General features: G+C 36.1%; 1 protein-coding gene and 1 long non-coding RNA gene across 9 annotated transcripts in view; one reads left to right on the top strand and one right to left on the bottom strand.

Annotated features, from left to right (window-relative positions):
* CCDC181 (coiled-coil domain containing 181) overlaps positions 1-10,733 on the bottom strand; it is a 37,510-nt gene extending 26,777 nt beyond the window's left edge. Inside the window, exons 1-3 of one of the 4 annotated variants that reach the window (XM_072830510.1) lie at positions 10,554-10,733; positions 5,009-5,148; positions 1,214-2,161 (exon numbers count right to left, since the gene is read on the bottom strand). In XM_072830510.1, the coding sequence (XP_072686611.1) occupies positions 1,214-2,161; positions 5,009-5,125 (1,065 nt within the window). In that variant the 5' untranslated portion in view covers positions 5,126-5,148; positions 10,554-10,733. Of the gene's footprint in view, positions 1-1,213; positions 2,162-5,008; positions 5,149-10,151; positions 10,281-10,517 lie in introns of those variants that run through there. The other 3 variants (XM_072830509.1, XM_072830507.1, XM_072830508.1) reach the window with 3 other exon arrangements.
* Positions 10,734-10,757: 24 nt separating this feature from the next.
* LOC140635626 (uncharacterized) overlaps positions 10,758-24,728 on the top strand; it is a 39,330-nt gene continuing 25,359 nt past the window's right edge. For 2 of the 5 annotated variants that reach the window (XR_012032967.1, XR_012032969.1), the window contains exon 1: positions 10,759-11,065. This is a non-coding gene — a long non-coding RNA (uncharacterized lncRNA). Of the gene's footprint in view, positions 11,066-24,728 lie in introns of all 5 variants that reach the window. The other 3 variants (XR_012032970.1, XR_012032968.1, XR_012032966.1) reach the window with 3 other exon arrangements.

The following is a 24,728-nucleotide window of genomic DNA, read 5'->3' on the forward strand; positions in this document are numbered from 1 at the left end:
ATATGGCATTTTATAAATACTTTAAGGTTATTAGGCTCTATTCTTTTATTTATTTATTTATTCATTCATGAGAGACAAATTATTTATTTATTTATTCATTCATTCATTCATTCACTCATTCATTCGGCAGACAGAGAGAGAGGCAGAGATGCAAGCAGAGGGAAAACCAGGCTCCCCACAGGGAACCTGATGTGGGATTTGATCCCGGAACTCTGGGATCGTGCCCTGAGCCCAAGGCAGATGCTAAACCACAGAGCCACCCAAGCATCCCTAGGCTCTATTCTTAATCTAAAACTAAAATCCCTGAAATCAAGGAATTGTAGGCATAGAACATATAGGAAAACATATATGCACATAAATCAGAGAATTATAATCCAAATCTACCTGTCACCTCTCAAATCCCAATGAATTTGTGCCTTCATTTTTCTACCTGACATGTGATTTTCACCTTCTGACATCGAGATTACTTTCAGGGGCATCTGGGTGGTCTAGTCAGTTAAGTGTTTGCCTTGGGTTTAGGTCATGATCCCAGGTTCTGGGATCGAGCCCCACATTGGGCTGGCTGCCTGCTCAGTGGGAAGCCTGTTTTTCCTCTTGCCTCTCCCCCTGGTTCATGTTCTCTTTCTCACATGCTTTCTCTCTTTCAAATAGATGAATAAAATCGTAAAAAAAAAATTACTTTCAGCAGTCACTTCTCTCAGCCTCATGTTTAAAATGAAAATATTAAATGATGTCCTCGCTGAGATTTCTACCTCTAACACAAGTCATTCATTACTATGCTTAGTGATCCTTATAAAAAAGGATGAAGAGGGCAGCCCAGGTGGCTCAGTGGTTTAGTGCTGCCTTCAGCCCAGGGCATGATCCTAGACACCGGAGATCAAGTCCTGCATCGGGCTCTCTGCATGGAGCCTGCTTCTCCCTCTGCCTGTGTCCCTGCCTCTCTCTGTGTGTGTGTCTCTCATGAATAAATAAATAAAATCTTAAAAAAAAAAAAGGATAAAGATAATCATGGTGTTTATCCCATAAATACATTTTTAATAATTTACCATTTAATCTAACAATAGAAAAACAAGCAAGCAAATATGTCTAACAGTTTGAGGAACATTCCAATTCCTACTGTATTTATAAAACATGAAAATATATTTTGCTTTTAATATGATGAATGCTTATGTTCTTTTTTTTTTTTTTTTTTTTTGAATGCTTATGTTCTTACCTCTCTCTTTAGCTTTTCTCTTTTTTGTTCTAGCCGTTTTTGCAGTTCTTTCTGTCGAGGGGAAAGACAGTATGTTGAGGTCACTGGAGATATATTTGCAGACTGTATCCTGTGATTAGATTTCCCATTCCCCTTACTTCGATCTGAGTTGGCAGCAGAGCTTGGACGAGTCTTGGGGTTGGGTGGTGGCTGAGGGATAAAAGCCAGTGGTTCTTCTATTGATGAGTGAGCAATAGCATGAATCTTTGCTACAGGCTCTTCTTTCTTGACACTATTAACATTTGAGTTAGAAGATCTGGGTGACAACTGGTGAGGTTCATTTTCTGTGCTATTCGCATTAATGGGAGGCAAAAACCCCTGACTCTCAATGTCTTGTAAATTCAGAAGTTCAAACTTTCCATCTCTTTCTACTAGTATTTTCCTATCCCTGTTTTCTTCATAATTTCCATCAGTCAGTGACAGGAGTACATTTTCTTGTCCAAATTCATTGGAAATACATAATTGTGACAGTTTTCCTGACATACTACTTTCATTTTCAAGATAATTTTTGTGAGTATCAGTGTCTTCCAGTGGAGGAACTTCCAGATCAACTAGTTTGTCTTTGAACTTAAGTTTTCGCTCCCTTTTATCATTCACAGGTTCTTGATTTTGTAGAATCTTATTGGCTTGAATAATTTTCTCCATAATATATCTCCTTACTTCCTCATCCTCTTCCTCTTCCAGGTTTCTCTGGTTTTCCACTTTGGATTCCTGGAAAGAGTTTTCACTATCTGAATCTGATATGGGATCCAAAGGTTGAATACTTGGTACAGAAATGAAGTCATTTCTTCTTGGTGAAAGCTCATCCTTCAAAGATTTGTCAGGATCAGAATGTTGTTCGGTGTCTTCTATTTCTGTTTCATTGTCTTTTAATTCTTGGTTAATATTCTCTTCATTCTCACAAGCCATCTAAAAAACAGATACAAAGTTCTCTTTTTCAGTAAAAATTGAGACTTTTTGTCCATTTATATGTAGATAATACAAAATGAATTTCATATTCATGCAATATATTTTATGAATGGGAAAATGTACATTGCCTCTTATTTATATTTTGGTTCTAATATTCCAATTCATATTTGTGAACACTCCAAGGGAAATACATGTGACAACAGCATTTGGGAAAAATTTAACCCTGAATCTGAATTTGATGCTAAGTACTATATTAATATTTTTAAATTTTTCTTGCTAATGAATGAAAGAATAACTACAGATAGAACATCATTATTTTAATATTCCTCCTCTATAAAATTTTCCTCCCTTTAAATTTTCAGAAGAAAATTTTTTTAATGTTTTTTCCCTATAATATTTGTATTTTTCAAAAATACAGAGAGATCTTTCTCTCCAGGATCAACATTAGTCTTTGGTCAAGTTCTAATTGTTCTGGGGTTGTTATAATCTTTTCAGATTATTTTTTTTATCTTTTCAGATTATTATTGCTGCTATTTTCTACAGGATTATATCCAAATTCCAGGTCAATTTTTAATCTCTTGATTACATTTTCCTTCCTCAACTATCCTCAGAGGCCCCAATAATGTATGCCAAACACCATCATATAACTTGGTTTTATATTTAAAAAGCACAATTGCACATGAGCCATAGAGCAGTATTATCACATCACAAAACACTGCTCAATGTCTGCTGTTTCTAATTAAAGACTTCCTACCTAATGTCTCTCCCAAATACATATATACTCACCAACAAAGCAAACGCTTTTCTCCTGCAATATTTTTTTGTCTCAGAATCTCACTCCTTCCTAAAACAATTCTATGGGAGCTACTACTTGCTGCTCTCTTCAGCCCCTTAAAATTCTCTTCCTCTTTAACTTGCTCTAAGGTCATCTTTTCCAATAGCCACCTCTTCCTGACCTACACAGCATTGCTATATGTCTGCTAAGCAAATAAACTTGGCCCATTAAAATGTCTAACAAATAATTAAGATCTAATAAACTAAGATCTCTGCTTTGTAATTGTTTTTTTAAACCATATTTGATTCTGTGGCTCATTCCAACATTATCTGTTTCCTAATTATTCTTTGATTTTCACTTCTTTTTAAAATCCACTGCAAAAAAAGCCAAAAGAATAAAAATTTAAAAACCCACTACAATGAAATTATGACTTTTTACAATGAAATTTTTCCCAGCATTCATCTCTGTCTCTATCTTTGTCATCTGTTTTCCTGCTAGCCTCGAAGGAAGATGTTCTTATAATCATCCACTGGAATGAATAAGATTAATAGATTGATAAGAGCACTCTGTTTTGACCAATGCTTTATCCCTAGCACTGAGAACAGCCTCTGATACGTGGCAGGTGATTATAATATTTTCTGAATTAATTAAGAAATGAGACAATGAATCCTGATTTTCACCTGTCTAATTCTAGCATTCTGTGCTCTAGATCTCACACCCCTCCAGTCATGAGACTTTGGTTGAACTCTGGGTATCTCTGCCTGTCTTTCTGATTATTTTTTTGTTAAAGATGCATAAAATTTCTATTTAAAGTCCATCTTAGAAAAATCTTGACTTTTTACTCTGTTGCCTTTTTCAAATATAATCCCATTTGTCCTCTCCATTGCATAAGAAAGCAAAATGGAACAAAGAGAAGTTTGTGATGTAAGACTTGCTGCCTTCGGGGATCCCTGGGTGGCTTGGCAGTTTAGCGCCTGCCTTCGGCCCAGGGCGTGATCCTGGAGTCCTGGGATCGAGTCCCACATCAGGCTCCCTGCACAGAGCCTGCTTCTGCCTGTGCCTATGTCTCTGCCTCTCTCTCTCTCTCTGTGTCTCTCATGAATAAATAAATAAAATCTTAAAAAAAAATTTGCTGCCTTCTTTCTCTTATATTCTTTTCCTTAACATTCTTCAGTCTGACTTCTATTGTAATTACTGAGCTCTTGGTCCTTCCAAAGTCACCTATTCTTATACAAGTCTTAACATCTTTTCTTCATTACTTCCTTGTTTATTGACTCTAATTTCATACATACGTACATATGCATATACATACATATGAATATATATACATACATATATATACGCACACATGAATTATATATAGATACACATTATCTATCTATCTATCTATCTATCTATCTATCTATCTATCTATCTATAGAGAGAGAGAGGAAGAACTGTCTGTGATCCAGGAATGGATTTCCATTCTAAGGGTTTGATAGATAGTATATGATCATATTTAATGGATCTACTTTTTCCTACAGGCATTCCTATGGCTCAGTTTTGACTGTATATTTTTCTCTATATTAATTCCTCTGAAGAGTTAAATCAGTCTTAAGGTTTCAAATATTAGCTGAAAGACCATGTCTTTTGAGAATCTGCTTTATTTTTATTTATATTAAAAGTATAACCTCATTATATTAAAAGTATAACCACTTTTCATTTATATTAAAGGTATAAGCCCATTTCACCCAAGTTTATATAAAGTAGAAATTAACTGCACTTATTCATATTTTAGTGCAATAAATCATACTTATTTATATTATATAAATTTTAACTCTTAATTATAATTTAAACTTTATTAAGGCTAAATCAATCCCTGTTCTCTAACTAATTAGCCCTCACCTTAGGACACAACATATATATTCTTTATGCTTCAATTTTTTCATCTCTAAGGTGGAAATAATGGTACTTGTTCTATGTATATCAAAAGAATTTTCTGAGGTTTCAGTAGCATATGCAAAACTCTTCAAGATTTACAAAGCACTTTGTTAATGTAATTACTATAAATGCTGTTGCCAATTTACATATACCTCTATTATACTGGCACCACTTTTTTCTTTTTCATTAATTAGCCATTCTAAGTCCTTTTCAAAGTCGTCTTCATATTCTCCACTTTCTTTTGAGTCCATATCTTTATTTTCATCCATTTTCCGTTTGTTAAAGAATAACACTATAAGATATAAAAAGATAAGGTATATGTTATGTCAACCTCAGGGAGAGTGAGGAGAATGGAAAATAAGCTAATCAACACAAGAAACACAAAGCATGTAATATTTCAAAAAAAAACATACATCTGTATACCCTAAAAAAGAGACCTAAATAGCCAGACACTTTCTAGATGTACTGCCCTTAAACACCATCCCCACACCCCCACCACCCAATTCCTGAAACTCTCATTTCCAAGGAGACTAAAAAAGGTAGATAAGAAGACTATCCGAGGCTTAGAGCAGGATTTTCCATATCCCCTGCCTGTTGCTGAAACACCTTGCCCAGGTCAGAGCAGATGACTCAACTTTTAAGTCATACTCATTCACATTTTCTTATGCTCAGATAAAAACAAATACAGGTTCCTCTGCTCTCTGAAAGTAGAGCATTCCTATGACACCTTGTAAAAGCTAACATGCCATAAAACAAAGAAGCAATTACTGTTTCATAAAAGCAAGAGTCCTCTTCAGATTTCCTTCAGTAAGCAAAAACAGGTACCAATGCAGGTCTTTTTTAAAAAGAGAAGTGGTGTGAAGCAAACTTTCAAATAGTGGAGGAAACCTGAATATCATTTCCCATCCTATTTTTCAATCCTTCTAGTAGTTTACATGGCATGATTACAATTTGTGATCTGAGAGCTTTTCAACTAAGTAAAGTTGATTCTCAAATATGCTAGATGCTAATTTCCACAAAAGTCAAACTTTTCAACTCTAAATGAGATATTTTTCACTAAAAAACCCAAATGTGATGCCTAATACTATCTGGAAACAGTGACAAATAAATACGGATGTCAGATGAAAGTTAATACATGCTTATGAAAATGGTGTATAAATTCAGTCATTTTTAAGAGAACAATGCTAAAGTTATTTATAAATTGAGGTCAGTTCCTAGCCCTGCTAATTGTTTTGTATATAATTTTTCAAACAAAAGAAGCAAATAAATCTCTACCTTTAATGTGTTTGTATGCCTATATGAGCATTAAGTGTGTGTATGTGTGTATTACAATTTTGACAAACATTTGTTAAACCCCTACAGTATTCCTATATACATTCTCATACATATTATAAAGTAGTCCCATGCTCTTGAGGTATTTCCAGTATGGTACAGAATAAACAAAACCCATAAGTTTAAAATATAGATATGAACAAATTTAAAATGTATGTAAATGGAATAAAGATATATATAAAGAACTATAGAGGAAGAATAAAAAAAGCAATCAACTCAGTCTAAAGTTGGAAATACCAAGGAAAGCTGAGACGGGCTTTGAATATTGAGTATAAGAGTTTATTAATTATTTCAGACAAAGAGAAGAACATGAGAAAGAGTAAACAATCATGAAAGTGCATGGAATTGTCCAGAATGGTCTGAACAAAATATTTTCCTGAAGAAGAATCTGGAAGAAGTGATAAGGGGTCAATCTGATGTCAGATTATTTGTTCACAAAAAAAGGTTGAGGGAAAATTATTTATGTAGATCTAATTGTCATAAAGCAGCCAAAGGTAGAAATACATAGCAATAATCTGCACATTTTCCACTATTAAACAAAAACAAAAAGATAAATGATTTCTAAATGTACATAGAATCTTATATTCAGTCTCAAAGGAACTATAGAAATCTCATCTTCAGGGTCCCTATTTGTATACCTGTTTCTATGCCTAGGAGCCTTCTCTTGCTCCCACAACAGAAATAAGTTGCCTAAAACCCTTTTTAGAGGCAGAAAGTACTAATGTCAAGAATACATTTTTTTTAAGATATAAAATGAGAGATATTTGTCTGAATTAATAAATTATCCACAAACTCTATTTTAACCTTTGGCTTCACTGTACTATCGGCAAACCTCTAATTACACTACCTAACCTGGTGCCAATTTTACTGTAGGGAGATATACATTATTTTCCTTGTACTGTTTGCCATCAAATAGTAGTGAAAGCAGGCAGCCTGGGTGGCTCAGCGGTTTAGCACCGCCTTCAGCCCAGGGCGTGATCCTGGAGACCTGGGATCGAGTCCCATGTCGGGCTCCCTGCATGGAGCCTGCTTCTCCCTCTGCCTGTGTCTCTGCCTCTCTCTCTCTCCTCTCTGTGTTTCTCATGAATAAATAAATAAAATCTTAAAAAAAATAATAGTCAAAGAATGTGGGGAAATATCTTTCCACTAGCTACACAAACATTAGCAAAGGGAAGAGATGAGGTTTTTCAATACTGCATATGAAAACCATTTTAATAGGTTTTAGTGAACTGTAAGTTCAAATGAATTAAAAGAATGACTGGGACACCCAAAGTGTAAATAAACTCCAAGCTACGACTATGGGTGAGACATCTAGAAAGTGGGAAGCACCATATCAAGTTTAAATCACTACAGTTTAAAGATAAAAGCCAAGCTAGAACACAGTCAGAGGCTAGCAAACCAGGAGAAAGAGGGATAAAAGAGAAAGGAGGGAAGAAGGGAGGCAATGACAGTAAAATGCCTGGGAACCAAACTCTGAGGAATACCTGAAAATCCTGGGGCTATTATCTGAAAGAAGAGAAAACACAAGTCATGACAACTGCTTTATATTATTTAAATGGCTGCTCAGTAAAGGAGGACTGAACTTAAATACCTTCAAATAGTAAAACTAGTGTTAAGGGCTGGAAACTCAGGGACAAATTTTGGCAATTTATTTATTTTTTTAAAGATTTTATTTACTTATTCATGATAGAGAGGCGGGGGGGGGGGGGCAGAGACAGGCAGAGGGAGAGAAGCAGACTCCATGCAGGGAGCCTGACACAGGACTTGATCCCAGGACTCCAGGATCACACCCTGGGCCAAAGGCAGGTGCTGAACCGCTGAGCCACCCAGGGATCCCAGATTTTGGCAAATTAAAACAGAATTTACAGAGGTGCCTTGGTGGCTCAGTCAGTTAGGCATCTGCCTTAAGCTCTTAGGTCTTGATCTCAAGGTCCTGGGATAAATCCCAGAGTCAGGCTCCTTGAGTCGGCTCCTCCCTTTCCCTCTGCCTCTCCCCATGTTCATGCTTGCTTTCTCTCTCTCTCTCTCTCTCAAATAAATGAATAAAGTCTTTTTTAAAAATAAAAAATAAAACAGAATTTACATTTCAAACTTGTCATGAAATAAAGTGAGTTTTCTGTTTGAAGTGTTGCATTCTTTGCCAACGACAAAGAGCCTTAGAGCAAAACTGTTGAGCTAGATGACTCTTAATATTTTAAACTTTTTATGAGATGCAAATGAGCAAATAACTCATAAAAAGCAAGAGAATTTAAAAGGAAATGCATAGTAGTATGATAAGCTTAATCTAAAATAAATGTCAGTGACTTAATAATTAAATCCAAGACTTAAAAAATTCTTGTTTGGTTCACTTAAATGTCATCTTTTCTCAGAATAATGCTTGGTATTGGTTCCCTTCCCCCTCACAAGATAAAGTTAGTTTTATGTACATGAATGTTAATCTTTCAACCTAATCATCCAACCAAATAATTATAACTATTTCCAATGTATTAGTTGGACTATAATTCCTTCTAGATATTTATTTCTTTTTAAACTAAGAATAAAAAATGGACTTTCTTAAAGAACTCAAAATAGGGTTTCAATAATTTGCAAAGGTTGAGAGCAATAATACTTTGAGGTAACCTAGAGAAACCAATCAATACTTCAAAGTGAGTTTATTTACACCTGCCTAGCTGCAAAATAGGCTAAGTCACATCAATAATTATGTCTAACTATCTACTAACTAAAAGTAAGGGCACCATGGATAATGTAGAACAAACTAAAACTTGTCATCCAAAATACTTACATAAATAATACTGTTTTTCAAAGTCACAAGTGTCTTAGGATAATTGGCTTTCTTTTCAGACCAGGGATCTTGGAATTTATAATTTTAAGATGTTTGGATTACATAATGAATTGTTAGAGTAAGATTTCTATGGAACTCTTCAGTGCTCTCTTTTAATTTTATAATAAACATACTTTTGAATTCTTAAATAAATACTTGCCGAGGGCTTTTGTTAGTTACGCCTTATTACTTACAAAGGATCTCACCCATGTGAAAACTCAAATTTAAAACTAAAAAGGCAGAATCAGCATAATAAATACAAACAAAATGATTACAAATTAAACATATTAGGTGTCATTAAATCGTGCTATTATACCATAATTAAAAAGATAAAAAGTCACAGTTGAAGTGACTTTGAGAGTAAATGAAGATCCATTAAATTTGTATTGCCTTCTTCTCCTGTACCTTCAAAAACCTCATGGTTGGTTGCCAAGTAAACAAAGAACATAAATCATAAACTCTTGTTACCAAGTCCCTTAAGCCTTTTTCAAATGCGTCACAGGATATCCAATCCCCTTCAGTTCTTTTAATCATTATCCCCAGGGTACTTGCCATATGGTACACAGTCATCACGCTAGAACAAAAATATATCCTACAGAAAACGAATCACCTAACACTTATTCCGTGTGAATTCAACGTATTTAAATTTCAATGTTTATCATCAGTAAAAATCTATGTAAGTGGCCTAGCTCAGAACCACCCTCTTAATAGGTTAACTGTTTTACGAAATTAATTTCTTCCTCCTGGGTGTCTGCTAAATCCCATGCGGGTTTCTAACTGCAGATCTTTGAGGGAGTCTAAGCCAAGTGCCAAGTCTGTGTCTGTATACACTTTTGACAACTTTCTTTCAGATTCAGACATTTGAAAATAGTTTAATCTAATTCACTGACTCCAGTCTCACCTCATAGCCTTTTAAACATAGGCTTGTTTAAATCTAAGAGAGTTGGAAAAAAAAAAAAAAAGTCAAGGAGAATCTGTTTTAATGCAAAGTATTTAAGCAAAAGCGAACCCCTAACAGCATCATGAGACCCATCTTGCCCATTCTTCTTGCTGCATCCTTCCAAACAGAAGTCCCGAGAGGAAAAACGTTTTAAAAACCATACTCCATCACCAAGTATGACAATAAATCATACGTTACGCACATTAGGGGATGAATTTGTATCCAGGCTCCCCAGGTACCACCAACTAAAAGAAGCCTCTTCATGGAAGCTACCATTTCGGGGGGGGGGGGGGGGCTTTTTTCCACCAGGAATGAGAACTTTGAGAGGGCACAGAAAAGGGTATAAAAATGAGAGACGAAGCTCCACTTGGAGGGGTTTTCCCTCGTACAGAGCCAACCAAGGTATTGGCAGACCCCCCCTCCGCCCGCCCCCGGGCTCCGGGGAACGCGGACGTGGCACGATCAGACGCCAGCAGGAAGGCTCTTCCCTCTCTTCTAACCATCGATCCTCCCAGCTGTCCCAGACGCTGTACCCCGGTACCCTCTCCCACCATAAATATCTCCGCACCAGCCTTCCCTTCTCCCCCTCTGTAGCCCCTCCTGCCTGTGTAAGATGCAGCGGCTGGGGTCACAGAGACGGCCGGGGGAGTTCTCCTCTCCTCTTTCTAAGCTCTGACAGCGAGGCGGGGGAGACCCCAGCACCTGCTCCCACGGCGGCGAGGACCCGCTGCCATAGCAACGGCGCGCCCCGCCTCCTCCATCCGGGCCTCTCTAGCTGCGGGGGCGCGGCGGCCCAGCGCAGGCGCAGACGGCGCCCTGAGAACGCCTGCCCCCCAGGCGCGCTCGCCGCGGCCCGCCCGGGACGTGTCGACGCTGCGGTTTCCAAGGTGACGACCACGGAAGCCACGCGGCGCCCGCAAGTTTCGCTAGCGTGAGTCCCAACTGGCGAACGATCCCTTGCTTGGTTTTCAGTTTCTGGGTTGTAAACTGAGCTGTCTCTCGCCAAATACGGGATTTTTTTTTTTTTTTTAAGAACGATTTCTGGATTTATGTATTTGTGTCTGTTATTTTCTTCGCCGTTAGCACCAGAGTCATTTCAATTTTTTTCGCCAGCAGGTAAGCCAATTGCAAATTAGTTACCAGATTGTTTACTCGAAGCTCCCTCCCCCCCCCGCCCCCCACACCACCGTGAATGGAACAAAAAAAAAAGGAATCCTGTTTTCACCCAAAAGAGTGGTCAGAGGATGTTTGCATCAGCTTTCGAGCATGTTAAAATGGTCATCTAAGATTTTCTTAAATCCCCTTTTAAGATCGCCTTTATCATAAAGGGGAAGCAAGATTCATTTTATAGTGCATTAACCAACGATAGGGCTTTAGAAACTGTCCATTTCCTGCCAGAAATAGAAAAAAAATATATATATATATATAGAAATGAAAGTATTTCCTCAGTACACTCCAGAAGTTTCAGATTATTTTCGTTTGTTCTTAGAATTTTTATCACGTGGTCCATTGGAAAGCATCTTCAAAGAGGGATCATGTAAAATTGAGGGAACCCTGGGTGGTTCAGTGGTTGAGCGTCTGCCTTGGGCTCAGGTCCTGGGATCCAGTCCCACATCGGGCTCCCTGCGTGGAGCCCGCTCCTCCCCCTGCCTGTGTCTCTGCCTCTCTCTCTCTGTGTCTCTCATGAATAAATAAATAAAATCTTTAAAAAAAAAAGTGTTCTCCAAACTGCAGAGTAAGCGAAGTTAAAAAATAAAAAGATACAAGGTTAAAATGGATTACAATTTCCAGTGCACTTTCTACCTGCAACGTATAACTTACAGTTCTGATGGTTTAATGTTTCTTCTGCTACAGGATTTAGATCTTAGGCTAAATACTTGGAAAATGTAAAATATAAAATTATTGAGTGTTCAAGATCCAAGGAATTTTAGTTAAATCTTCTTTAATGAGTATGGAATTACTACTAAAGCTACTGTAACACGTAGGTTTCAGCACCCTTACAAATTTTTTACTACTGATCCTCCCAAATATTTGTAAATGTTTTTACAAATGTAATGGGCTGTAGCACCATTGTTCGTAGTAACCAAAAAGTGGAAACAATCCAAATGTCCATCGAATGGTAAAAGCATAAATAAAATGTGGTATAGCCATACAATGGAATATTTTCAGCATAAAAAGGAATGAAGTACTGATAAATACTACAACAAAGATGAACTTTGAAAACCTAAACATATTAAGGGAAAGAAGCTAGAAACAAACTACCATGTATTATATGATTCCATTTATATGAAATATTGAGAAGAAGCAAATTTATTGATACAGAAAGTAGATTAGTGGTTGCCTGGGGACGAGGTTGGCCTGTTGTTGGGAAAGTGGGTTAGTGACTGCTTAAGGGTGAATGGTAGGTATGTGAATAATATACTAACAATAAAGGTACCCTACCAAATATTACTGGAATAATGGGCAAACCATAACTAGAGAGTTGAAAATATTTTTAAAAAATGAGTTTCCAAGATTGATTAATATATAGATTCTGTCTCCTGTGCTTAACTAGCTGATAGAAGATTTCAATTTCTTTTTTTTTTTAGATTTCAATTTCTTAGTTGTCCCTTCTATAACATAGATATAGTAACATTTGCCTTGATTATAAAGATTAAATGAGGTAATCTGTGTGCTTAGCACAGTGCTTGATTTTTATAAAGTGTCCAAGCAATGGTGCCTATTATCCTTATATGTTATTTATTATCATTGCAATATTACATCCAAAAGGATGAAAGTAGGTTCTAAAATATCCTTAAATGTCCAAAACACAAATAAGAGAAACTTTAAGTTATATGTGAAATTCTATTTGAAAAATCTCCCTACATCATTTTTTTATTTTATAAAAGAACCAGATGTTAATATATAAATTTCAAAGAAATGTATGTTAAACATGACACTTAGAGAACACTTGTGTTATGTACCAGAATGAGATTTAAAAGTGTGATGGAGGGGCGCCTGGGTGGCTTTTGGATTCAGCTCAAGTCATAATCTCAGGATTGTATGAGTAAGTCCCTCATCAGGCTCTGTGCTCAGTACAGAGTCTGCTAGAGATGTTCTCTCAGTCCTTCTGCCTCTCCCTCCACTCATTCTATCTCTAAATAAATAAATAAAAACTTTAATTTAAAAAAGTGGGATTGGGACACCTGGGTACCTGGGTGGCTCAGCGGTTTAAGCCCCTGCCTTCAGCTCAGGGCGTGATCCTGGAGTTCCTGGATCAAGTCTCACATCAGGCCCCCTGCATGGAGCCTGCTTCTCCCTCTGCCTGTGTCTCTGACTCTCTCTCTCTCTCTCTCTCTGTCTCTCATAAATAAATAAATAAAATCTTAAAAAAAAAAGTGGGATGGAAGGAGGCACCTAGCTAACTTGTCAGAAGGGTGTACAAATCTTGATTTTGGGGTCATGAGTTTTAGCCCCACATTAGATATAGGGATTATTAAAATAAATAAATAAATTTTAAGAAATAAAAGTGGCCTCCTGGGTGGCTCAGTAGGTTAGGTGTCTGACTCTTGATCTCTGTTCAGGTCTTAAGCTCAGATCTTGATCTCAGGGTCGTGGGTTTAAGCCCCACGTTGGGATCCACACTGCATGTAGAGCCTATTAAATAAATGAATAAATAAGATAAAAGTGGGTGGATAGCTATAAAAATTCAGAAACATATCACACTTAAATGGAAGTTAGAGTTCCAAGTACCCCAACCACTTAGGATCCAGTTGCACATAAAGCAAGCATAAAAAGCTCAAAAACAATAATAACAAGTTATTACAAAGTTTGTGAGCTAAGCCTGAGCCATTTGTAGGAGAGTCTATCACAGTCCCTTCCTTTCCTTTATTCTAATAGGCTTAGGGTTCTGAGTTCCCAGCCTGGAAATTACAAAGTGATCATTTGAAAGGAAGGGAAAGAAAAGAGGTGGGCTATTGAAAGCAGGTACACCGGCGCCAGAAAGAACTAGAGAGGTGGCTGACTGGCATGCAGGAAGAAAAATAAAAATAATTGAGAGCAGAGACTGCCTAGAATAAAACCAAAATCTTTGATCATCTTTTCTTAAGGGTGAGCAAAGATAAACACTAAATGACAACATTGTACAATAATTATTCATTATCTGTGGTGATAAATCTGAGCTACTAAAAAAGATTTATTCTCTGTCATCTATTTAAGAAAGCAGAGAAATATTAGGTTTTCAGTAATTTTTCCTGTTGAGTTCCTTACTTATGGGTCTGCCTGAGAGCTGAATAATTCCCAATCAATGCATGAAGGTGCTCACAGATTTAAAAAGGAGATAGACTTAATGAGAACATAGTGAGACACACAAGGTGCAGATTTATCTAAAAAATGGAGCTCAATTAGAAGGGTAACAATAACAAGTCCTTTGCAAAGTGTTGATATTAGAGTTGACTTTTGAAGAATGAAAAGAATTGCACAAGGGCAGGACATTATACAGAGACATTAGCATTTGTGAGGGCATATTGCGAGGGCATAGGGGCATCAACTAGTTTATTCTGGGATCTTTATGTAATTCAGAGTTGCTGGTTTGACTCAAGATGAGGCATGGCATAAGATGAAATCTGTCCTTCATGGCCTATGGCAGCCTCTGAGATATTTTAGGCATATTGTGAAAACAACTGCAGGGTGATCTGTGAACAAGTGTCTCCATTAAAATTGATAGCATCCTTGGGAAAGTTAAGTGTATCATCATTTCTTCTAAACTATGAGTTCCTTAAAACAGACTGAATTTTAGATATTCCTGTATCCTAACAGAACCGGCATTTAAGTGTCTGGTAAATATTGATTTGATACAACCAAATAAATGAACTAATTTTATTGTAAATAACCTTAATCATGTAGTTTATATAATCAAATTTATAACTTCCTCCTAGTACTTTATCTGCTCAGAAGTTATTAAAGAAATTTGTGTTTTGATGATCAGGGTGGAGAGAAGAATGAATTTCTAAAAAGGGAAATTTTATTTTTTATTTTTTAAAAGATTTTACTTATTTGAGAGAGATTGAGAGACACAGAGAGAGAGAGAGCACACAGGAGCAGAGGGAGGGGCAGAGGGAGAGAGAGAATCCTTGAGCAGACTCCCACTGAGCAAGAAGCCCAACATAGGGCTCAATCCCAGAGTCCCAAGATCATGACCTGAGCAGAAGGCAGACACACTTAACCGACTGAGCCACCCAGGTGCCCCTAAAATGGGTCATCTTAGGAAGTGCAGAACCTTAGTAAATCAGGACAATGAGAGGTATCATAAGACCATGAGAGCACAGAACTGACATGTAAGTGATGAAGAAATGATGGGAGAATGCTAATGACACATTTAACAATTTTATAGAGTTCAGCAGGTCACTATACTCTCTTTCTCTCCATACACATATCACTTAAACAACCCCATTTACTATAGCACCAAAAAGAATAAAATATTTAAGAATAAAGTTACCGAGGCAGTGAGAGATCTGTATACTGAAAACTATGAGATACTGTTGGCAGAAATTGAAGAAAACACAAATGATGGAAATATCTCCCATATTCATGGATTGGAAGAATATTGCTAGCATGTTCATACTACCCAAAAACAATCTACAGATTCAACATAATCCCTATCAAAATTCCAATAGGATTTTTCACAGAAAAAGAAAAAAAATCCTAAAATATACATAAAACCACAAAAGACCCCAAATAACCAAAACAGCCTTGAGAAAAAACAAAGCTAAGGGCATCACACTTCTGATCTCAAACTATATTGCAAAGCTATAGTAATTGAAACAGTATGGTACTGGCACAAAAATAGACACATACATTGATGGAACAGAATAGAGAGCTCAGATATAAATCCACGCTACATGGTCAACCTATCTTTGACCATGATGCCAAAAATAAACAATTGGGAAAGGATTGTCTCTTCAATAAAAGGCTTTGGGTAAACTGGATATCCACATGCAAAAGAATAAAATTGTATCATCATCTTACATCATATATAAAAATTAATTTGGTATGGATTGAAAACTTAAGTGTGAGACCTAAAACTATAAAATTCCTGTAAGAAAACATAGTGGATGAGCTCTTTGAGATTGATCTTGACAATGACTTTTTGGATATAACACCAAAAGCATAGGCCATGCAAGCAGAAATTAGAAATTTGGGACCACATTAAACTAAAAACTTCTGCACAGCAAAGGAAACCATCAACAAAGTGAAAAGGCAACCTGTGGAATAGTTGAAAATATCTGCAAGCCACGTATCTGATAAGATGTTAATACCCAAAATATAAAAGGAAGTCATACAACTCAATAGCAAAACCAATAATCAATAATCCAATTTAAAAATGGGCAAAGGGCCGGGATCCCTGGGTGGCGCAGCGGTTTAGCGCCTGCCTTTGGCCCAGGGCGTGATCCTGGAGACCCAGGATGGAATCCCACGTCGGGCTCCCAGTGCATGGAGCCTGCTTCTCCCTCAGCCTATGTCTCTGCCTCCTTTCTCTCTCTCTCTCTCTCTCACTGTGTGCCTATCATAAATAAATAAAATAAAATAAAAAATTAAAAAAAAACAAGAGAAAAGTGGGCAAAGGGCCTAAATAGACGTTATTCCAAAGAAGACATACAGTGGCCAATAGGTATATGAAAAGATACTCAACATTAGTTATCATCAATGCCGATCAAAACCACAATAATATATCCCCTCACATCTGTCATAATGGTTATTATCAAAAATACAAGAGATAATAAGTGTTGTTTGAAGATGTGGAGAAAAAGAAATCCTTGTACACTGTTGGTGGAAATGTAAACTGGTGCAGCCACTAGGAAAACAGTAGGAAGGCTCCTCAAAAAATTAAAAATAGTACCACCATATAATCCAGTAAAACCATATATAGGAATATATCCAAAGGAAATGAAATCAGTATCTCAAAAGGTATCTGCACTCGTATGTTCACTGAAGTATTATTCATAATAGCCAAGACATGGAAACAATCTAAGAGTTCATCAGTGGATGAATGAATGAGGAAAATGTGATACATTTGTGACAACATGAATGAATCTGGAGGCTATTTTACTGAGTGAAATAAGCCAGACACAGAAAGATAAATTCTGTATGATCTCACTTATATGTGGAATCTAACAAAGTTGAACTCATGGAACCAGAAAGTAGAACAGTGGCTGCCTGGGGCTAGAGGGTGAGGGGGAAATGGGGAAATACTGGTCAAAGGGCAGAAACTTTCAGTTATAAGATAAATAAGTTTTTGGGATCTGTGTGACATGATAACGGTAGTTAATAACACCGTTTTTGCTAAGAGAGTACATTTTAGGTCTTATCACCAAAATAACTATCTATATGAGGTTATGGATGTGTGTGTATATATATATATATATATATATATATATATATAGAGAGAGAGAGAGAGAGAGAGAGAGAGGTGTTTATAGAGAGAGAGAGATTAATCATATATATTCATCATAGATATATATCTATATATATTCATCATATATATATATTCATCACATTATACACCAAAAAAATCATGTCATGCAACAATTTTTATCAGTTATAACTCTACACAGCTAGAAAAAGAAGTAAAATTCTTCCTGCTCCCCTCTGATGTAAGTGTTCTCACGCTGTAGATGACCGCACAAGAGAAGAAAATTAAGGAAATGTAAGAACAGGATGATTTAGGAAGAGCCAGGTAAATAAAGAAAAGAAGTTGCTTGCTATCCAGGGCCCTTCACTTAAATGTGCTTTATGCTTCTTAAAGTCTGAAAATGTTAAATATCAATTTTAGTGATGGCCAGCAGATATGTGTTAGGAATTTATGACTCATTAAAGACTATGGGATTCTACAGGAGCACCTGGGTGACTCAGATGGTTAAGTGTCTGCCTTTGGCTCTGGTCACGATCTCCAGGTCCTGGGATAGAGACCCATGTCAGGCTCCGGGCTCAGGGAGGAGTCTGCTTCTCACTTTCCCTCTGCGTTTTCTCCCTGCTCAGGCTGTCTCTCTCTGTCTCAAAGGAATAAATAAAATCTTTTTTAAAAAAGACTATAGGATTCTTTAAGTATAGGATCACTGCATTATGTGACTAGTGCCACATGTTTTCCCTCTTCATTTTTAATTTAATATAGTTATAAGTTTACATTTTAAATGTACATTCTGAAAAAGTTCCCAGAAATGGATAACACTTCTCCAGTTTTCTGTGCTTGGTCTTTATATGATGCATAGATGTAAGTAAGTGCACACTGTAGGCAAGAGAGTAGCATCAACTCAAGTAACTGTCTTTAAATAAATGAACATTTTGAAGGAAGGCTTTGACTTTGACAAGCCAATATTGAACTTAAGTAGACAAAGAGAAGAGATTAAATAAGTGTGAAGAATTATGAAGACATGACCATACATGTCTCTTATAAAACTGTTCCAAGTAATATACTTTACAGACAATATTCAGATTCTGTGTAGTCATAATATTTTAAATCATTCAACACATAATTTTTGAGCACCTATGTGCCAGGCCTTGTTCTAGATACTTGGAATATATCAATGAACTATTACATTCCTTCTTTCATTGTTGATATTGGTCATTTGTATCTTTTCTCTTTTTTCTTAGTTAGCCTGGCTAGAGATTTATTGATTTTACTGATTTCTTTAAAGAAATACTTTTAGATTTCATTACTTTTCTCTATTCCTTTCCTGTTTTCAATTTTATTTATTTCTGTTCTAATTTTTATTATTTATTTTCTTCTGATTGCTTGAGGTTTAAAATTACCCTTTGGTTTCCTAAAGTGGAAGCTTAGATTATTGATTCTAGATCTTCTTTTCTAATGCATGTATTTAATGTTATGAACTTCCCTCTAAATAACTTTTGCTCATCCCATGAATTTTGATAAGCTGTATTTTCATTTATTTCAAAATATTTTCACATTTCTCTTGAGATTTCTTTTTTGACACATGTTATTTGGAAGTGTGGTGTTCAATGTCCAAATTTCTAGAGGTTTTATAGTTATCTTTCAGTTATTTATTTTTAGCTTCATTGTATTGTAGTCTGAAAATATAATTTGTATGATTTCTATACTTTCAAATTTGTAAAGATGTGTTTTATAGTCCATAATGTGACCTATTTTGGTGTCTGTTTATTCAAGTTTGAAAAGAATGTGTATTCTGCTGTTACTGGATGGAACAGTTTATAAATGTCAACTAGATTAAGTTAATTGACAATTTTTTTCAGGTTGATTGTACCCTTACTGAGTTTCTGCTGTACTACTGACTAAAAGAGTATACTAAGGTCTTTAACTATAATAGTGGATTTCTCTGTTTCTCCTTTTAGTTCTCAGTTTTTGTCTCATGTATTTTAATACTCTATGTTAAGTGCATACATATTAAGAATTGTTATGTCTTCTTGGAAAATGGACTCCTTTATCATTGTAATGCCTTCTTCATCTCTGATAATCGTCCTTTTTCTGATTCTTCTTTAAAATCATATTTCTACTTCAGCTTTCTTTTAATGAGTTTCAGCGTATCTTTCTCTAACTTTTGTTTTTAACCTATATGTGGGTTTTTAAAATTATTTATTTATTTTAGAGAGAAAGTATTAACGGGAGGAAGGCAGAGGGAGAGGAAGAGAGAAAAAAAGAGAGAGAGAGAAGCAGACTCCCTGCCAAGCACAGAGCCCAATGCGGGGCTGGATCTCATGACTCTGAGATCATGACATAAACCAAAATCAAGTGTCCAATGCTCAACCTCTTGAGCCATGCAGGCATCCCTAATCTGTATGTGTTTTTATATTTAAAGTGGTTTCTTATAAATGACATATGGTTGGGTCTTGTTTTTTATTCACTCTGATAATCTCTGTACTTTGTTATATTTAGACCACTCCTATTTAAAGTGGCTATTGGGATGCCTGGGTGGCTCAGCAGTTGAGCATCTGCCTTGGCTCAGGGTGTGATCCCAAGTTCAGGGATTGTGTCCCACATCGGGCTCCCTGCGAGGAGCCTGCTTCTCCCTCTCCCTATGTCTCAGTCTCTCTTTCATGTGTCTTTCATGAATAAATAAAATCTTAAAAAAAATAAAATAAAGTGACTATTGATATAATTAGATTAATATCTACCATGTTTTTAGCTATTTTCAATCCATTGCATTTATTCTTCTTTACTTTTTTCTCCTTTGTCTGCCTTTTCTGATTTTAATTAATAATTTTATATTACCTATTTTATCTCCTCTCAGGATAGCAGTCATATTTCTTTAATAAAAAATGTTAGTGGTTTCCCTAGAGTTTACAATGTACATTTTTAACTAATCTAAAGCTGATTTCATGTAGTATAGGTACCTTATAATACAGTATTCCTGGTTCTTTCCTCCTGACCTTTCTGACATTACTTTCATTCATTTCACTTATCCATATGTGTAATCACCCAATATATTGTTACTATTATTATCTCATACAGTCTAAAGTTTAGTTTTTAATAAATTAAGAATAAGAACAAAAGATTATGTTTTAATTTCATTTATTCCTTCTCTGACATTCTTCCCTTTTGTAAATCTGAGTTTCTGAACTGTATCATTTTCCTTCTCCCTGAAGAATTTCTTTTAACATTTCTTGCAGGGCAGAACATTAAAACATTTCTTGTTTGCAGTGAAATCCCTCAGGTTTTCTTTTTCTTTTTTCTTTTCTTTTCTTTTCTTTTCTTTTCTTTTCTTTTCTTTTTCTTTCTTTCTTTTTTTTTTTTTTTTAGGTTTTCTTTTTCTGAGAAAATCTTTATCCTTCACTTGTGATGGATAATTTTGCTGAATATAGAATTCTAGGTAGGTTTTTTCTGTCAATATTTTAAACATTTCACTCCACCCTCCTCTTGTTTGCATGGTTTCTGACAAGAGTCTGATGTAATTCTTCTTCTTGTTCCTCTATAGGTCAGTTCTTCCCAACTGGCTTCTTTCAAGATTTTAAAATTTGTTTTTGGTTTTCTGGAGCTTTTAATATGACATGACTAGATAGAGATTTTTTTTTAAAAGATTTTATTCAGGAGAGACATAGAGAGAGCAAGGCAGAGACACAGGCAGAGGGAGAAGCAGGCTCCCTGCAGGGACCCCAATGCGGACTCCATCCCAGGATCCTGGGATCACGACTGGAGCCAAAGGCAGATGCTCAGCTGCTGAGCCACCCAAGTACCCAAGAGAATTTTTTGATATTTATCCTCTTTGATATTCTCTAAATTTTCTGGATCTGTGGTTTGCTGTCAGTCATTAATTTTAGAAAGTTCTTTGGGACATTGTTACTTTAAATATTTCTTCTGTCCCATCGTTTCCCTCTTTTCCTTTTGGTATTCCAGTTACATGTGTGTTATACCTTTTGTTGCACAGTTCTTGGATGTTCTGTTCTTCTTTTAATTCTTTTTTCTTTTTGCATTTCATTTTTGGTGGTTTCCATTGACTGATATTCAAGATTACTGGTTCTTTCTTCTGCCACGTCAAGTGTCCTGATGATCCCGTCAAAGGCAGTCTTCATTTCTGTTATAGTAATTTGACTTCTGGCATTTCCCTTTGATTATTTCTTAGAGTTTCCATATTTCATAGACTGTTCAGGTATGTTGTCCTAAACTTTCTACAAGAGCCCTTAAACATATTGATTGTAGTTAAATTCCCATCCTGATAATTCTAATATTTGTGTTTATCTGGCTTTGGTTGTGCTGCTTTGTCTCTTTAGACCATGTTTTTTCTTGTCTTTTAGGATGACTTGTATATTTCTGTTGTTGTTGAAAGCTGGATATGGTGTATCATGAGGTAAATAGGACTTTAGTGTGAGACTTTATATTAATCTGGTTAGGAGATGGGCTGGTTTAGTATTTTCTGTAGCTGCAGGTGCCATAGGGTTCAAATTCCTCCAGTGTTCCTCCTTTTCTCTCTCCAGACTTCGGGCTTCCATAAGAACTCATTTTCAGAGAGACTGTCATACCACTTCTTTAGCTGTAATTCAGCGTTATATTATACTAGAGACCTATTGGTAATTGGTATGGTGGTAAGGTATGGAAGAAGAGAATCATTGTATAATCTTATGATTAAACTCAATCTTTTAGTAGGCCTGTGTTTGTTAGCCTCCTACTCCATTGTATTTAGGTGAGAAAGAAAGCCTAGAGGGAGCTGGAGTTGAGGAAATTCACTGCCCGCACATAAGATAAGGCTCTGTTACTGTGTTTCCCTCAAGACTAGGCCTTTGTTTTGGAAAAGGCTTTAGGCATATTTCACAGGGGGTACTTTCCTTCTCTATCTACAGAACTTTTCCATCTTCCCACACTGAAATTTAGTAATTCATTAAACATTAACTCCCTACTTTCCCTTCTCTTCAGCCCCTGGCCAATCACCATTCTACTTTCTGACAATAAGTAGTCTTTTGTATCTGGTCCCTATCACTTAGCATAATGTTTTTGAAGTTCATCTATTGTGTAGTATGCATAAGTATTTCATTCCTTTTGTTGTTGTTGTTAGAGAGAGTGATTGATCTCACCACTCTGAAATCATGACCTGAGTCGAAATCAAGAGTTGGACGCTTAACCAACTGAGCCACCCAGGTGCCCCTATTTATGCACCCAGTTGATGAAACATTTGTGTTGTTTCTGCTTTTGACTGTCATAGTTAATGTTGCTATGTAAATCTTTGTTCAAGTCTTTGTGTGGACATGTTTTCATTTTTCTTGGTTAGATTTCTAAGTGGAATTTTTGAGTTTTATGTAATTTTTAAGAAACTGCCTGTTTTCGAAAGTGGCTGTGCTGTGTTGCATTTCTACCAGTAACGTGAGAATTCCAATCCATTTACATCCTTACCAGTACTTGGTATTTTCTGCTTTTTTAAATTATAACTTCCTCAAGGGTGTATAGTGCTATCTCATTTGGTATTAATTTTCATTTTCCTAATGACTAATGATGTTAGGCAGTTTTCGTATGTCTATTAACCATTAGTATGTCCTTTTTGGTGAAATGTCTATTCAAGTATTTGGCCCATTTTTAAATCGGGTTATTTGTTTTATTATTGAGTTGTAAGGATTTCTTATGTATTCTAGGTACAAGCCTTTTATCAAGTATGTGATTTATAAATATTTTTTCCCACTCTGTGGCTTATGTAATCTCACTTTTGGTTCTAGGCTTTTCCTCTGTTTTTCTTCATTAATCCACCCACAAGCTTAGCCTTCAGATGGTTTGTAAATTATCATTACCTTTGACCTAATAAGGAAATTTTCTTTAAAAAAAAAAAAGATTTATTTATTTATGAGAGAGAGAGAGAGAGAGGCAGAGACACAGGAGGAGGGAGAAGCAGGCTCCATGCCGGGAGCCTGATGTGGGACTCGATCCCGGGACCCCAGGATCGCGCCCTGGGTGAAAGGCAGGCGCCAAACCGCTGAGCCACCCAGGGATCCCCTAATAAGGAAATTTTCAAGGGAGAATTGAACTCCAGCAACTCCTACCTCTGGAGGCAATCTCTGTAGCCCTTCTTACAGGGGGTACCTGTTACAACCTGATGCAGGGTTCTTTTATAAAATGTTGATATTTGTACATAGAAGACAATTAAGCAGATTATGAAACCAAACCAGCAGTGATGGGTTGGCATATATTAAGAGGCACTTAAACTAATCTTGATGAGTAAGTTGAATATCAGAGGCAGAAATGGGGGTGAAAGCATTCTAGGCATAGGGACTAGTATGTACAAATTTATGGAAGCTGAGGCTGTTAGAGAATGTCAACAGCGCAAGATGTGTTCTAGAATAGTGTGGGATGTATAGTGAAACAAACCTGGAAAATCAGGTAGAGCGGAGATGTAAAGATCCTTCAATACCATCCTTTAGAGGTCTGTTGATCATCTCAGTGGTCCCAACATTGCTAGGTCACCTGAGGGAATGGTTCTCAAACTTTTGTATCATCCAACAATCACTACTTTATGAAAATATTTCAATGTTCCTCTTAATAGTAATCAAATTCTAATTTTTAGGAAGATATTAATGAGTTCATAGGTACTATATTTGTTATTTATGATTCATTTGAAAGGCATTACATATGCAACATAGTGTGGCTGATAGTACATTTGTAACTGTGTATTTTTAAGATAGTCTTAAAAATATAGTAATGGAAATTTTTGAATGGAATTTTTGAGTGGAATTTTTGTATGATAGATAATTTGTCAGATTGTCTATGAAGTGGGCTCACTTTTTAAGACATTGATGGTCTTCTCTTCCCATATTTTGTTCAAGAGCATTTCAGATGTATCATTACATCTCTATTAGATTTACATTAGCTAGTTACATCTTATATTCATGATGTCTTATAAATCATTGTTTTAAAAGGTGGCCTACTTTGAAACTTTGTATAGGTATATTTCTGGTTTTTTGTTTGTTTGTTTGTTTGTTTGTTTTGAGGAAAGAGGGAACTACTGCTAGTGATAGAAGTAGTAGTATGATCCTCCTCTCTTATGATGCTGAGCAGTGGTATTGATGCAGCTCCCCATCAGCCATGCAGTCACCAGGGTAAACAACCAATACACTTACTCATTCTGTACCCACACAACCACTCTATTTCTCGCTTTCAGTTTGGTATTCAATAAATCACATGAAATAGATGACACTTTATTATAAAACAGGCTTTGTGTTAGATTATTTTGCCCAACTGCAGACTAATGTAAGTGTTCTGAGCATGTTTAAGGTAGGTTACTTTCAGCTATAATGTTTAGTGGGTTAGGTGTATTAAATGTATTTTCGACTTAAAATATTTTCAACTTATGAT

The sequence above is a fragment of the Canis lupus genome, chromosome 6 (genome assembly GCF_048164855.1).
Source record: "Canis lupus baileyi chromosome 6, mCanLup2.hap1, whole genome shotgun sequence".
Taxonomy (NCBI): domain Eukaryota; kingdom Metazoa; phylum Chordata; class Mammalia; order Carnivora; family Canidae; genus Canis; species Canis lupus.